The sequence below is a fragment of the Excalfactoria chinensis genome, chromosome 1 (genome assembly GCF_039878825.1).
Source record: "Excalfactoria chinensis isolate bCotChi1 chromosome 1, bCotChi1.hap2, whole genome shotgun sequence".
Classification (NCBI taxonomy): domain Eukaryota; kingdom Metazoa; phylum Chordata; class Aves; order Galliformes; family Phasianidae; genus Excalfactoria; species Excalfactoria chinensis.
This window is the reverse complement of record NC_092825.1, coordinates 46,877,086-46,892,351: the sequence shown is the minus strand read 5'-3', so window position 1 is coordinate 46,892,351 and position 15,266 is coordinate 46,877,086. Positions and strand designations below refer to the sequence as shown.

The window sequence follows — 15,266 nt, the reverse complement described above, 5'->3', positions numbered from 1 at the left end:
GGCTGGCTTTGTAATTATGTGCAACATCACCCTCTTGGCATTGGGCCCTGCATAGATTTTACTTGCTGTTTTGTTCCCCTCTTTCCTTTCATTGCTGTCAGAGGGTGATGGCAATTGTTTGCTATTGGCTGTTAGAGCAGAGCAAAGCGTTAGTCTCGACACTCAACAGTGTCTGCCTTGAAATACAAGTAGCTAGACTGCAGGAGGCAGCTTTTTGTCTTCCTGTGAGGCAGGAAGCTCTTCGTTTCTCTAGAACTTGTGCAGGAAGGCAGGCTGTGTGGCTTTGGCTGTTCATTCCAATTCTACTATTAACACGCTCCCACAGACATAATCAACTCGCTCAAACACAGGTCCGTTTCAGTTCTTAATTATGTATTTTCAGTCAAGCTCCAGCAAAGTTTAGCTCATTCTCAATAAATACAGCCCACCTAGTGCAGTATTTCTGCTCACCGCAATAAGCAGCCCTTCCTTTTCCACGGTCATCATCGTCACAGAGCCCGTTACTTGTGAGTAAACACCTTTTGTTCCAGTTCTCTTGGGCTGTTTCCATCCACACATTAAGTTCCCATTCTCAGCAGAACGTTACCACTCGCCTTACCCAGCAGAAGGATTTTCCAGATCTGGCTACCACACCTCTCAGCTCTGGTCTTTTGCTGTTTCTTCTCCAGGTCCCGTCAGAACTGCAGCTTTCCGCCCCTCTAAAATCAAGCTGTCAGCCCAAGGAAACAATACATCTAGACAGGCATTCTCTCCCACTTTCACTCACTTGAAATCAACTCCCTTCTTAATTCAGGCGAGTGAAGACCTCCCCAGTTTTCCCTCCAGGGCAGGAGACAAAAGCTCCAGCTGGATTTGTTGCTGCTGGGCTCAAGGCTTTTTGTCCCCGTAAATTCACTTCTACAGATCAGCAAAGACATTTCTTGAAAGCAACTGTCTTGATCTGGCAGGTTGGAAGCTGAAGGGGAAACAGAGAATGGCAGGTCTAATTTCTCATTCAGCTTCAAGGGAGCAATGTGCACCAGCAGGATCCCGTAATCCCCCAAACATCCACTGGAAAGACTTTCTTGCGGTGCTGGCAGTGATTGCAGCTAGCTGTTTGTCCACCACGACAGCAGTCCCAGGCCTGGTTCACTGATTGATCCCTGCTCACACAGAAAAGAGAGCGTGCGATTGTAAACTGCATAGAGAACGCAGGAATAAAAGCAAAAAAAAAGATCAAGTCTCTCCCCCTTGTGTTGCAGATGAGAGGCATTCCCTCTTTTTCCTGCCTGATCCCAGTCCAAACTACTTCAAATCTTGTCTGCACTAAACCAAACCCCCAGCGCTTGAAAAATCAGCCTGTTGCCCACACCATCCCGACTGTGCTGACTGCCCCAACCTTCTCCTGCTGTGAGGAAACAACTTGTATTGGTTTGGATCCACCATTCTATGGCATTGTACTCAGAGAGGTCTTGTGCCAAAATACGGCATGGGAAAGACCGCTGTGCTGCTGCATAAACCTTGGTGTGGGCTTCCCAGCTCTGTATTCCTTGTATGCTCTTTCCTATCTGCAGGTCTTGCATCTCCAGTCTGTTCCCATTCAGCCTGCCAGATGGGAACTCCATCAGCCACAATGTGTTCTAGCAGAACTACAGCAAACACAGAGCAACCACAAGAACCATCTCCTTTGTTTTTGTGACTGTCTTTGTTTCATGGTCAGCTTAAAGCAACCAACTCCTTGGGAAAGGGATGCTATTTTAAGAATAAAATTGACCACAGGCTTTGCAAGACTATAGGAATTATGCACACAGTTACCACAAGAGTGTAGGGTGCTTCTTTCTTCTGGGCTTCTTCTGTGGCATTTGAAGTGGAGGCTTCTGCAGAGCTTGGGCCTGTCGGTGATGTGTCAACAAAAGTTTCGTCCACAACTCGGAAGCGGATCTCCTCCCCGATGTCCATGTAGAGGTCATGGGCTCCTTCTTCTGTCTCATATTCCCATACCCACACCTGCTCTGCTTCATCACTGGTAACACCAAAGGCTAAGGAAGGAAACGGCATTTCACCAGGCACATCACTTTGTGACAGTTCTGAGAATTCTCTGGATTCAAAGCCTTTTCACCATCCTCACTCAAACTCCAACACGCCATCCTACATCACTGCACATTCCAGGACTGCGGCCTTGTTTCTGACTTTCCCGCTTCCAGCTGTATGCTGTTACCCCTCCCCCCCACCTCCAAAACAGAGCAACCCCTCAAGTTCCCATAAGTATCAGACACGCCATTTACATAGCCACACGTGTAGCAAACCCCGCATTCCGCCTCCAGCAGCACCCAAGTCTAGAGGCAGGGATTAATGGTGCGGCTGTTCGAGGGACACCGCTATTCATTTCCATCAGCCGGCACAATGATCCTGCAAAACCTAATAAGCGTGAGGCCTGCCGAGCTGTGATAACAGTCTGTGGGACTTGCCCGACACAACAGCTTAGCTTCTGCCATTGAGCACCTTCATTGTTGCAGCAGTAAATGCCTGCTGGGCCAGCACTGCACAATCTTTTGAAATGAAGTACTAAAGTTATCAAAGGTGATCAAAGGATACAACTTTGCTGGCTGCTGCAGGGATTCCGGTGGGATGACAATATCATCAAAGAATCCAATGGAAACTGCGGGGAAAAGAATCTGATTGAGACTGAAACCATTCTTCACAAATGATGTACCACAGCAATTCCGAAAGTGCAATCCCAGATTCATTTTCCTTCCTCTTTCAGGAAGGACGTCTGAGATTAAGCAGGAATTTATTCTTTGAGCCACGATGCTCCGTTTCAGCTGGCAGCAAAGCAAGCACCCAGCTGAAGTACAAACAGCAACAGCGGGCACGCTCTTCATGTCCACGAGGAAAGGAAAAGGCAGCTTGGAGCAGGACTGAAGTGCTGGCATTGCAGTAAATGAGTCAGATGCTATAGAGGGGTCTGTGACAGAAAAGAGCTTAGAAATCACAGACCTAACTGTACACCGCTCTTTATCTAACACGTTAGACCAATCCCCACGTCCTCCTTTAGATTTCATGATGCTGAATTTCACGAGCCTAAATTCAGCAACAAATATATCCCTGGGATCCCCAGGAGCTCGTCTGCATGGAATACTGCTACAGTAACAAAAGGGAACCCATAAGCTATGTACTTCATGAAGTACGTGGTTCATCATCTTTCTTATGAAGGATGTTTCCCTGCCATGTCTTCACACACAGGAATTAATTGCAAACCTTCAAGAAACGACAGCAATATATATCAGACCAACAGAACCTGGTACTACCACCTTAAAAGAAAACCACCAAAAGTTCTGTCAACTGAAGCGAGAAAATAAAGTCAGTGTAGCTCCAGATGGGCTTGCCTATTCTTCTTGGGCATGCACACGAGTGACAAAGAGAGAGGGGAGCGCAGACAAAACCATGGAGTGCAGGGGAAGCTGCCAGGCTCAAGCTACCAATCAGCCTGAGGCTGGAGCAGGACTGGAGGCAGTACCAGCCTCCAAGTAGCTCACACACAGCACGGCAGTGCCTGAAACCACAGTATCCCCAAGGGCACTGCAGCTCTTGCGTCTCTGATGTTAGGAGATGCAGTTTACCATGAACGCCATCCTGACTGCAGCTTTTAATCTCTCCAACCAGAATCTCGTCCAGGAAGGGATGGAAGACCACGTAGCGGAAATGCACTTGAAAGAAAGCACATCGTTAACGTTATGTTTGTGTGAGTGAACCACACTCCTTCCACAGGGTGGCAGCCACTAAAACAAAATCCCACATCCTATATTGCCCTCTAAAACGCTGCATCCTGCATGCTTTACGGCTTCCCTACAGGTACTGGTGATGTCAGGAAAACAGAAATCAGAGTTATGATTCCTGTTCTGTATGAATTATGGCAGCAGTTTCCCGTTCTCTGCTCTTCAGCACTGAAAGAACTGAAGATCACGGGATGAAACTATAAAACAAGCAGGGCCTCTGATTCCATTACAAAGCATCCTTGGACACCAGGAATGTCAGCTGAAATGTTGTTTTCCTGCCATACTTCTGCTTCTTTTATCTTTGATGGCAAATGAAAACTCTACTTACGTTGCTAACTAAGAATTTTGCATTTATGAGGAAGCTACACTAAGACAACCCCAGCAATATAACGTTTAAAAGCTGTTTAACATCATTTTGACTGTCCATACCCAGTGCTGTTCTTCTATATTAAATCAAGCACTAGATTGGAGAAGGAGTAATAAATCCTGCTGCCTGGTAGCAAGCGCTATCCCAGCTTCTGAAAACAGGAGGTTTCTCTGCAAACTCAGGGAATACATTCTCTTGTTTCAGTTCAAGGAGGTTCGAAGTTAAGGAAGCAAATGGAGACTAAAACGAGCAGGAAAGCCTGCCATCCTCCTCAGTATGAAAGAAGCTTTTATTTGTAGGGAATGAGCTCTATTGGCATTAAAAATGATGTCCGGGGTGCCACGTGCAGTCAGTCCAGTCTCCTTCTAACAGTGTTACTTCCTTTGCTCAAGTATTTCCGCATTTATTTACAGCTTTTGTTCAGATTTGCCAAAGCTCAAAAGTAGTGAATCATTTCTTATTCCCTCCCCCAAAAAAGTCATCTGAAATCCCAACAACGTATGCTGAACCAGATCTGTCTGAGTCTCAAAGGCAGATGCCGCAAAGCTTCCAGCTAAGAAAACAGCATCGACTGTTGTGTGAATGTTATATTTAGAAACGTTTCAACACTCCAGGCAGGCAAAATAAGCTTCAAAAAGAAAATAACAATGATAATAATGGACAAACGCAGAACAATTAGTATAAATTACTTTCTGTTTGGAGATTTCTGAGCTTTCTAAGTTAAATGAACCCCTTCCTTACCCAAGACCTATGGCTATAACTGTAGGGCAGAGATAAACAGTTAAAGAAGGAAGATAGGGCCACATACTTAAATATGTCCAGAGGTAAGAGAAGGGCAACGAGGCTCGTGAAGGGCTTGGAGAATCAGCCCTATGAGGAGAGGCTAAGGAAGCTGGGGCTGTTTAGTCTGAGGAAGAGGAGGCTGAGGGGAGACCTTATTGCTGTCTTCCAGTACCTGAAAGGTTCTTACAGTGAGAGTGGGGCAGGTCTCTTCTCACTAGTGACAAGTGACAGGACAAGAGGAAATGGCCTTAAGTTGCGCCAGGGCAAGTTTAGGTTGGATATTAGGAAGAACTTCTTTACAGAAAGGGTGGTTAGGTACTGGAATAGGCTCCCCAGGGAGGTGGCTGAATCGCCATCCCTGGATGTGTTTAAGAGCCGTTTGGATGTGGTACTCAGGGATATGATTTAGCAGAGGTTTTTTAGAGATGGGGTACTGGTTAGGCTGTGGTTGGACTTGATGATCTTCAAGGTCTTTTCCAACCTGGGTAATTCTATGTATTTCTAACCACAGCAGTGCAATGGAAACGGACTTCTGCCGTGATCCTCTCTCTCTCCTGAAGGGAACAGCGAAGGCTGCTAACTTCAGTAAGTCCCTTTAAACTTAATTTACCTAACAATGGGAACTCAGTCAACACTTGCAGACCGCTGACCTTCTGCAACAGCCATAACTCTGAACATACCTTTGGTATGCGACGCACCATCCCCAGGGAATATGTATGAATCTTCCAGTTTTGTAATATCATACAGGCAGATGCAGAGACCAACGTTGTATACAACCTGATCGAATTAAAATGGAATAGAAAAGGCAGTATATCAATTAGCAAGTTAACTCCCTTCAAGTTTATACAAAGTGCACGGCTTTTAGAAAGAAGGCAACAGAAGGCGGCAAGGTGGGAGGGAGGCTGCTTATGTGCACTCCTCCAACAGCCCCAGCACTAAGCAGGCTGCATTTCAGAGGTACCCCTATCTTCCTCAAGCATTATGTGAGTTTGTGTTCTTAATGGGACTAGAAGGAGCGCTGCTGTAAACAGAAATCATCGGGATAACTGTCAATAATGAAAAATCTGACCTGCCACAATAGTAAAGCTGTGAAAGAACGCGTACCCAATTCAGCAGACCCATATCTTGTCCAAAGGCCAAGATCCTGCCACCATCCTCACAAGTTTCTAAGCTTGTCTTTGTCTGAAACTGTAATAGCTCTGGGCAGAGATCAGGAGAACTCCCAGTTTCTCTGCCGCTTCACAGAATCTGTGGCACCTACCCATATAGTCAGTGGATATAAGATTGCTGTGGGTTTTTTTCCTAACTTGCCGGGATATTCTGCTTCCTCGATCACCTGAGGATGCTCTCCAGAGCCCCCTTCACACTGCCAAGCTGCACTCTGAGCTCTGTATCCCCTGAAAGCTGTGTGCCCATCAGCCTCATGGGCTGCACAGGGACTCTGTGACACAACACTTTCATATGCCCCACGCTAAAGGGGAAGACTGTGCCAGCATACTGTACTCAGCACAAAGCAAGTCAGATATCACCACCTCCATTTCTCTTTCGGTATTTTTGTTGCATTTACACTGGCCTGGTTTGCATGCACTTTCTTCATACGGCACTTTGTACTGCTGCCCCACACGTAAGGTGGCAGCAACTCTCTTTTTCCATGTCCCTCAGCACATTCTTTACAGCACAAAGAACAGAAGACTCCTATGGGATGATACATGTCTCCCTCTTTTTTTCCTTTTCGTTTGGGGTCAGCCTTCATATCTAAGTTGTTCTGATGCATGTGTCACTAGGCACAAACACAGAAACACCCCGCTACGCGGCGATGCTACAACACTTACACCACCCTATACATTACCTTATTGGCCAATTTCTTGTTTAGCTCCTCAGCAATGGACTCATTCAGTTTCCTCTCAAACTGCCAGGGAGGAATCCTCACCGTGTCAGTCATCTCCACCAGGACAAACATGGCGGCCTCTGGGGAGACAGGGAGAGAGCAGAACCGTACAGGGGCCGCCTCAGTAACGAGCATTCAGCCCAGGCCTTGCGGGAGGCGCGGCGGGGCAGCACTCTGCGTCTCCTGGGGACTGCGAGGGGCAAAGGGGACGAGTGGGGTTAGAGACCAGCTGGGCAGAGCTCGGCCTCCCCACGAGCCCACAGTCACAGCAGAGCAGGACCGTGACCGTGTGATCCCGGGGCAGACAGCAGCAGGCGCGGAGAGGCAGCAACGACCCCCGACAGCCTCAAACCCACCTCACACACACGCCGCACTGCTCCGCGCGCTGCACGTCCCCACCGCCACTTCCGGTGTCGGAGCCAATCGCCTTCGGGAGGGCGGGGAGATGGATTCTGATTGACGTGTAGCCGGACCTACCGCACGGTATGTGCTGCGCGGAGGCCCCGCCCCTAGCACCGGCACCAGGCCCGCCTCACGCGGGGGCGGCCATTTTGTCTTCCTGTGAGGTAGGCAGTCGCTGTCAGTTACTGAGGCTCTCCGTTGGCTGGAGGCGCTACTTTCGTTAAGTGAAACGTAAATCCGTGGACAGCTCTCCGCAGCTGCTCTCCTCGTGATAGGAGTTGTGGAAAACAAGGGGCTGCGTCCGTGCCTGAGACGTGCCCCGAGATGTGGCAGAGCTGCCTGCGGTGTGCTTAAAAAAAGACTGAGGAAAACCAACGTGTCTGCGGCTGACAGGCAAAACTGCGCTGTCAGCACGGCGGCTTTGATGCCGACACGACGGGTGTCACCCCCCGCCCCCTGTGGCAGTGTGTAGCGGGCGGTAATGAGTGCTTGGGATAAGAAAGCTTTAAACGTTGAGCTGTCTTGGAGCAGGAAGGGGAAAACAAGGCCATAAATACCGCACCTCGGCCTCATTAGCCGGAGATCTGTCGTGGCTAAGGAGTTTCTGAGCTGTTTGAAATTATTCCTGCTCCAGCAGGGTGTCTCTTTGTGATGATTAAATGGCTGCTCTGCACATGTTCAGTGTGTTGGCGTTAAGCAGGAGTTGGAGGATCCAGTTTTTCTTTCCCAGGTCCCTGGGAAGAGTAGCATTAGTCTCAGTGATGAGCTCTGCACACACCGCTGGTGGGACGCCTCGCCCCAAATCCACCCCAGCCTACTTGAGGAGCTGCACAAAGAGCCTTTCCCTTCTCCATGGTGCTGGCTGTGCTAATCTGAGTACAGCACAGCTGTGCTCACTGCATCCCTTGCTGTTCTGTCCTGGCTCCACGCAGGTCAGACGATGCTGGGGCTGACCTTTAGCTGCAGGTTTTGCAGGTCGCTGTAGCTGCCTTTTCAAAGTAGTTCCTCATCATGTCCCTCTTCTGGCAGCGGGGGAAGAAATAACCTTGGTGTCACACCAGGAGGCAGAAGAGAGGTCATGTGTTGATACTAGCGAGGTGATCACTCTGGATGCTTTTGTACATAAGAGTTGGAAGGTTAAGTCGGGGCAGTGGTGCTAGGCGATAGCAGGGTGAATACCTGGAATAACATGGGAGGCTGGATGAACAAGTGGATTAGGATGGTCCCACCACACATTTCTTGCTTACCCTCGAGCTAACGTTTTTCATGTTTCCAACAGCCATGACCCAATGGGGACTGCTGGGTGTCCAAAATAAACACATCTCCTTCAGCCTGTTGCACAGCCCTGAGCCCCAGCTATGTGACTAGGAGGTCTGCACGGCATCCCCTCCTACTGGCCCATGCCTAATGAATAGCTCCTTGGTGTTCCATGAAGTGCACAGTGAGATGAGCTGCAGTGCCTTGAGATTCCAGGCTACCAACCCCACTAGCAATTTATCAGCTTCTACCAGAAATGTCACATTCTGCAGGAAATTCTCTCCTGCAGATAACCCCTGCAGCCCCAGCATGGTGCACACCTGGAGCTTCAGTGATGTGATGGTCTGTTGCGCTGGGTTTTCTCTGTGGAGGAATTCTATATTTCCAGCAGCATTGGTTCTCACTGTTATCTCTGATGTAAAAATATAAACCAAAGCCAGATCTTGCCTTGTAAAATGTCGCTGTCTCAACTCTGCTGTAGGTAGCACCCAGCAGCACCACACTGTATTTCACACTGCAGCTCAACTATTCTGATGCTGGAAACTGGGCACAGCCCCATCTTGCCGAGTGCTTTCTTTGTGCCCCTATGGTACTGACACACGAAATAGCCACAAACTCACAGAGGCTGAGCGCACATCTTTGTAACCGTAACGTCTCCAGATTCTCTCGGTAGCGTTGAGAGCAGGGAGGCTTTGCCGGCATATGGGGGCATGGTTCTCTGCTGCTGTTTTTCTGCTGCTTAGAGAAAACCCCAGGCGTGTCTCATCCTCATGACTGCAGAAAACTTGAAAACACGATCTGAAGTTATGTGAAGGCTCAGAAATAGAGGAAAATGAAAGAAACCCCCCCCAAATTGTTTTGCTTATGATCTCCTCTGCCTCCACATCCCTAGGGCTTGGGGGGAAAACTGGCTCAGGGATGTTGGAGGCGGAGGTGAGTGATAATTTGCATCTAGGTTGCTGAGCCCTGCTTTGATTGACTCCAAAGGGTTTGCGTATCTTCTCGCGTACAAAGTCCTCCACGCTCCTGTCTTTGCTTCTGTCTCCACAGGCATCTCTAGCACCCCCACTCCCAACTCTGATCAAAGCTTCCCCTCTTCTCCTTTTATCATTGCTACACGCTTTGGACTCCCTGCCTTCACTGCAACGCACGCCCAGAGCCGCCCACCAGTCTCACGCACCTCAAGTTCCCTTCAGAGTCCGCTGAGTGCACAGGAGAGTCGGTCTGATGACTCCTGCCCCTTCTGATCTAGCATCCATCTTGCTCCTTGCAAGCCCCAATGCTCCTCACCCTATCCCCAGCAAACACAATGAACAATCGATTCCTGTCCTCATTGCACCTCACATCACACCGTGCCCCCGGGAGAGGAACTCTGGGGCGATCTATGATGTCGCCTCTGCCCACAGAGATAACTCTCAAGCACAGTCCTGTTGGCACAGAAAAGAAAGGACTCTTGGTACGGGGACCTGCTCTATGGCAGCTCTCGGGATGCGATACTCAAAAAGCAGAATTCCCCTCCTGACCGTACGTGCCACGCAGGGAGAAGAAGCCAGACCTGCACCAGCACGGGATGCAGCATCACCGTGTGAGGAGTCATGTTGGGCTGGTGTCCCCATGTCCTCTGCCCCTCTCTTTGCTGCCCCTCATTGTGCCATGGAGTGGCCGTGCACTGCAGGGTGCCGGGGGCTGCAGGAGCTGGGGAGAGCTGCGGGAACACCAACAGGACGTGGGGAGATGCAGGGCGAGGCTGAACCCCTCGCTGGGTACACGTGTCCTCCACCACTTTGTCCCCGCAGCCTGCAAGGCCGCCTCGTGCCGTGCCGGGCCGTGCCACCGACGTGGGCATGCGTCACGGGGCTCGAGCGGAACGATGCAGCCCCTCCGCCCCCCTCCCCCTGCAAACACTCCCTTAAGCACGGAACGGCGATGACCAGCCTGATCCCTCCCACCTGCCTGCTCCCCCTGGCCTGGCCCTGACGTCAGGGAAGGCGTGCGGATGCGTGTGTGCGGGCTGCACATCATACACACATCAGGCACCGCAGAGACATCGGGAGGCAGCCGGCAGCCGGCAGTGGAAAAGCCCCTGGAGCCGGGCTACATGCGAGAGCTCTGCTCCTCGCCGGGCAGCACAGGAGCGCTCCTCCGTCCCCACCGTGCGCTGATGCTCTGCGAGCCACAGCTCCAGGGAGCCCCTGATTGCTAAGGAGGTAAGGGCAGGCACGACGGCCATCGGCTATTGTAGCCAAAGGCTCAGCTTCATGCACGGTGTTTGCTTACGGGGCTGCTTTTTGTTTTGAGAGAGGTGTGAGGGTGAAGCGTGGCATCCTTCCCGTGTTCTGCTTAGCGCTGATTCCCCAGCAGCTCCCAGACAATGCCTCCTCCGGGGCAGGCGGTGCTGCACGGCCACTGTTGCTGGGGGCACACCGCGGTGCCACCAAACTGGGCTCAGCTGGCACCAGCTCTCCATTCACCGACAGCAGGAGAAAGCGGCGTGTGAAAACCTGTCCTGGGAGAGCCGGGGGCTGGAATGAATGCTTCTTTGGGGCTGGCTGTGCTATTCATTCCTGCAGACAGTGAGTTAGATCACAAAGGAGAGAGAAAGGATGAAAGGATGTGGATGAGGACATTTGTGCGAGGTGTTTGAGCCGACAATGACTCCGATTGAAAATCACAACCAACCACAACTCGGTAGATCCCCCAGACCTGGCTGCTGGGGAGCGATACTTTATACATACTCCAAAGGTAAACCAAGCCTCCATGATGGCTTCTCCTCTGGCTTCCCTTGGCTTGTGGCTGCTCTCCCCACGGCCTCCCCGAGAATCCGGTGGCACCGACGGAGGGAGCTTTTTATAATCAATCCATAAAGGTGACATTCATATTTTAGCGCTAACTAGGCTGTATCGTAGGCGAGACGATCTCAGCAAAGATGCTTGGAGTTGTGAGCGTGATTGGCTTAGATGGGGAGGGGAAGCTTGAAGCGTGTGTTCCCAATGAAAGCTGCCTTATCTTTTGTATAGCGATTCATTTCAGCCGAGGGGTCTTTAGCATGCAGGATACGTGGAGGAAATTGTTCCACTCTTCTTTAGCTCTTAATGGCACGATCTAGTAACCAAAAAAAAAAGAGGGAGGGGGGTAAGGGGCTTTCATTAGCATTGGACAGAGACGGCATTTAGAAAACCTGAGAGATGCCAGGGCTGCAAGGACAGAGGAGGGCTGAATGTTTGCTTGCCGGCTGCCCCCTCCCGTTACAACAGCTCCTTTCGGGGTCCAAAAGCTAAAACCCACAATTCGGCACCCTGCTCCTGGGCCGTGCTCCGATGCCCAGAGGGATGGCACAGGGTTGCAGCCCCCTGGGGCGGTGGGAGGCCCAGGATCCCAGGGCTGGGTGAAGGCAAAGGCGTCCCAGCGGGGGGAAGGAGCACAAAGAGGAGCTGCGTGGGAGGGCTGTGGGGCTGTGGGCGATGACACCAATTAATTATGGATTGCGGGTGACGCGCGAGGGCTTCGTGTTGCTGCTGCTAATGACCAGGGAGTGACGGCGGCCAGAGCTTCTGGGCCATCGCCTCTCTGTGGGGCTGTGGAGTTAAACGGGGTCACGCCGGCACCCACCCGAGGGTATGTGTTTACGAGGAGTGGGGCAGACAGCGACTTTGTTTGATGAGCTGCATGGTGATGAGCGAGGCTCTTGGATCTGCAGATAAAAGCCGACGTGTCTCCTGCCTGTCTGTCCTAATTGGCACTGGGTTGGTGCGCCCGCCCGCTGGCAGCTCTGCGTGGAGGCCTTCTCTCACAGAAACAAGGAGGAGAAACCGTGGCTGTGCCGAGGTTCACTGGTCCCCAGCCTGCAGCAGCCTCAGCTGCCCCGGATTTCATCCCATCCGTGTGGCTGAGAACGGGGTAGGCACAGGGAGGACGTGCCCACAGCTCCCCTCTGTGTTTTCCCCCATCCCTTTGTTTGCTGCTGCGGGGACTCAGATGAGCTGGGAATCAGTGCCCCAAGGGAGGTGGGCCCCGTGGGCCCCCTCTCTGCCGTCAGTTTTGCCTCTAAGCGTGCTCCTGTCTCACTGCTCCTGCTCCCGTGTGGGATCATGGTGCCAAGATGGCCATGGGTGGTGGGCGAGGGGAATGGGCGTGCTCCCTTCCATCCATGCCTTCTGCTCCAGAAACCTTTTCTCACGTCCTTGGTGCTTGCTAATTTCGGAGCAGAGGTGACCCCCTTCTGCACGTTCCCCCAGGGCTCTCACCTCTCAGTGTGAGTCAGAAAGCAAATTAAAGGCTCTTTGGGTTTCCTGGCATGCAATCCCAAATACGCCACATGGGCCTGGGGGGCTGAGGGGCACATTGTGTTGGATGAAGCCACCGAGGGGGAAAGAAATCCACAGGGTGAGGAGTTTCTGAGCAGCTCCGGAGCCAGGAGGCTTAAAAACACACAAAACCCTACAAATGTCATCAATTAGGACAGCCTGCTCGTGCCTGTACCAGCTCTTGCTCTTTGGTTCATGACACCTGGCTTCATCCTGCAGCTGAAGGTTGGGGGTTTTCTTCCTCTGGGGGCCCAAAACGCAGTGTTGTGGCATGGGCTGTAATTCAAGGCTCAAACAGTGCAGTGCCAACCAAGAACCTGAGGTCGATGGCTACAGCCGACCCGTAACCACTCCCCCCTCTCCCCACAGCTTGCTGAAGCAGACCCCCCCCGCCTGCTGCTCCCCACGCCCGGCCCCGAGACGGAGGACCCCACAGACCCCACCATGTCATCGGAGCCCGGCGCCCCGCCGGCCGTGCCACCTCTGCACTCTCCCAAGTCCCCGGTCTGGCCCACCTTCCCCTTCCAGCGTGAGGGCAGCCGTGTCTGGGAGCGGGGCAACCTCCTGCTGCGGGACCTGCCCAGCCCGCTGCCCACTAAGAGGACCAGGACCTACTCTGCGTAAGTACCCGGTGGTCCACAGGGCATGGCTGGAAATGCCCCTCTGGCTGCGCGCAGACTTCTCCATCCATTCCCTCCTGCAGGACGGCACGTGCTTCTGCTGGGCCCATCTACAAGGGTGTCTGCAAGCAGTTCTCCCGCTCACAGGGCCATGGGTTCATCACTCCAGAGAACGGCACAGAAGACATTTTTGTCCATGTGTCTGAGTAAGTCTTCACAGCACTGGGATGTGGGGGGCAGCCGGTGACCCGTGGGCTGGGGTGATGCTGTGTCCATGGGTGATGGTGCATCCATAGGTGATGGCCTATCTCCATATATCTAAAATCCCACCACAGGTGGGTTTTCCCCCCATGGTGCTGGGTGCCTTCCTTGGTTCTGGGGGGCTCCATCTCTTGGCCCCACGGTCCCATCGCCTCCCCTCTCCTCTCCCACAGCATCGAGGGGGAGTACGTCCCGGTAGAGGGGGATGAGGTGACGTACAAGGTCTGCCCCATCCCTCCCAAGAACCAGAAGTTCCAGGCAGTGGAGGTGGTGCTCACCAACCTGGCGCCCCATACGAAGCATGAGACGTGGTCTGGGCAGATCATCGGCTCCTAGGTGCCTGGGGGGCCTGATGGCCGCTCGCAGAAAGCTTGGGGGAAGGCCGGGCTGGCGAAGAGGCTGGGGCCACCCCCCAGCATGCAGGTGTTGGCGTTCGGTGTCTTTTCTAAGGTTACAGTTTCCTTTCTCTGTGTGTGTTTGTACCTGTCTTTTAAGGGGGATGGGGAGAGCGGAGTACTTCCCGCTGACCCCCCAGCTCCTGGGGTAGCACTGAGTCCCACATCCTTGAGCCCAAGGGGAGCAGGAGGACTGATCCTGCCCCCATCCCACTGCAGCCTGGGGATTATGGGGGGCTTGTCCCGGCCTCCCCAGCCCTGCTCTGGCCAGATGGGCAAATCACTGTGCTGGGAGGGGACAGCTTGGCCCCTTCCGCCCCCATCACCCCAGCCCCCCTGGAGCCCCATCCCCTGTGTGCCTGTGTGTGTGCGTGTATATCCGTAGGTCACCGTGGGGCTGAAGGGTTTGGTGATCTCCCTCTGCTCACGATCCACACCGACACCTCCCGCCCCTTCGGTGTAGACAGGGTCTCGTATATAAAGCACAAATTTGTTCTCAGTCCTCTCCGCCATATCCTGGCCAGGTGGGCTCCTGCGGCCTTGGGGACGAGGAAGGGGCACGTGGGGGTTGTGGGACGTGGATGTAGGGATGGCCCCATGCCCTGCCCCAGGCAGTCAGCCTGGCCGAGACAAACTGTTGGATTTTTTTATTTTCTTTTTATTTTTTCTTTTTTTTCTGGGGGGGAAATAAACTAAAATCCTAGAATTGTTGGTGTTTTTACAACTCTGGTGTGGTTCCTGCCTGTCTGACCTTGTGTCGACCTTTGTAACATTGGCAATAAACCATTAAAAGTGACTTTCCCATGAGCCCTGCCCATCCTGCCTTTTTATGTGTGAAGTGCACCCTGCAGTCACGCACCAGTGTTGGGTGCTGCACCCCAACATCAGCAGAACTGTGAAGACAGGCTGAGGGTGCTGGGCTTGTTCAGCATGGAGAAGGCTGTGAGGAGACCTCGCTGCAGCCTTCCAGTATGTAAAGAGAGCTTATACAAAGGATAAACTTTATACACAGGCTAATGGTGATAGGATGTGTGGAATGGCTTTAAAGTAAAAGACGGCAGATCAAGGTCAGACATTAGGGAGAAATACATTTTTCAGAGGGCAGTGAGGTGCTGCCCAGAGAGCTGTGGTGCCCCATCCCTGGAGGTTCAAGGCCAGGTTGGATGGGGCCCCGGGCAGCCTGAGCTGCTGGGTGGCAGCCCTGCCCACAGCAGGGATGGGAATGGGTGGGCTT

The 15,266-nt window shown here is 52.4% G+C and overlaps 2 protein-coding genes across 3 annotated transcripts; one reads left to right on the top strand and one right to left on the bottom strand.

The window, feature by feature from the left end:
• Positions 1-352: 352 nt before the first annotated feature.
• Positions 353-7,210, bottom strand: POLR3H (RNA polymerase III subunit H). Its single transcript, XM_072339398.1, has 7 exons — positions 7,150-7,210; positions 6,755-6,873; positions 5,586-5,682; positions 3,600-3,686; positions 2,575-2,638; positions 1,795-2,002; positions 353-1,142 (listed from the first exon to the last, which is right to left on the bottom strand). The coding sequence occupies exons 2-7, from the start codon at positions 6,863-6,865 to the stop codon at positions 1,089-1,091; spliced, it is 621 nt and encodes a 206-aa protein (XP_072195499.1). The 5' UTR covers positions 6,866-6,873; positions 7,150-7,210; the 3' UTR covers positions 353-1,088.
• Positions 7,211-10,363: 3,153 nt separating this feature from the next.
• Positions 10,364-14,839, top strand: CSDC2 (cold shock domain containing C2). 2 transcript variants are annotated; one of them, XM_072357637.1, is made up of 4 exons: positions 10,364-10,659; positions 13,126-13,376; positions 13,460-13,582; positions 13,811-14,839. In XM_072357637.1, exons 2-4 carry the CDS (start codon positions 13,201-13,203, stop codon positions 13,971-13,973), a joined length of 462 nt encoding a protein of 153 aa, XP_072213738.1. In that variant the 5' UTR covers positions 10,364-10,659; positions 13,126-13,200; the 3' UTR covers positions 13,974-14,839. The 2 variants fall into 2 exon arrangements, with proteins under 2 accessions (XP_072213738.1, XP_072213730.1); XM_072357629.1 differs by lacking the exon at positions 10,364-10,659 and adding an exon at positions 12,019-12,349.
• The last annotated feature ends 427 nt before the right edge of the window (positions 14,840-15,266 follow it).

Excerpts from the sequence above, each read along its gene's own strand:
- CSDC2 (XM_072357629.1), top strand. The coding sequence starts at position 12,110 with ATGAGCTGCATGGTGATGAGCGAGGCTCTTGGATCTGCAGATAAAAGC. Across the intron at positions 12,350-13,125 it reads TCCGTGTGGCTGAGAACGGG|CTTGCTGAAGCAGACCCCCC; the intron begins GTAGGCACAGGG and ends CTCTCCCCACAG. Across the intron at positions 13,377-13,459 it reads AGGACCAGGACCTACTCTGC|GACGGCACGTGCTTCTGCTG; the intron begins GTAAGTACCCGG and ends TCCCTCCTGCAG.
- POLR3H (XM_072339398.1), bottom strand. The coding sequence starts at position 6,865 with ATGTTTGTCCTGGTGGAGATGACTGACACGGTGAGGATTCCTCCCTGG. Across the intron at positions 5,683-6,754 it reads ACAAGAAATTGGCCAATAAG|GTTGTATACAACGTTGGTCT; the intron begins GTAATGTATAGG and ends TAATTCGATCAG. Across the intron at positions 2,003-2,574 it reads CTGCAGCAGCCAGCAAAGTT|TGATGAAGCAGAGCAGGTGT; the intron begins GTATCCTTTGAT and ends TGGTGTTACCAG.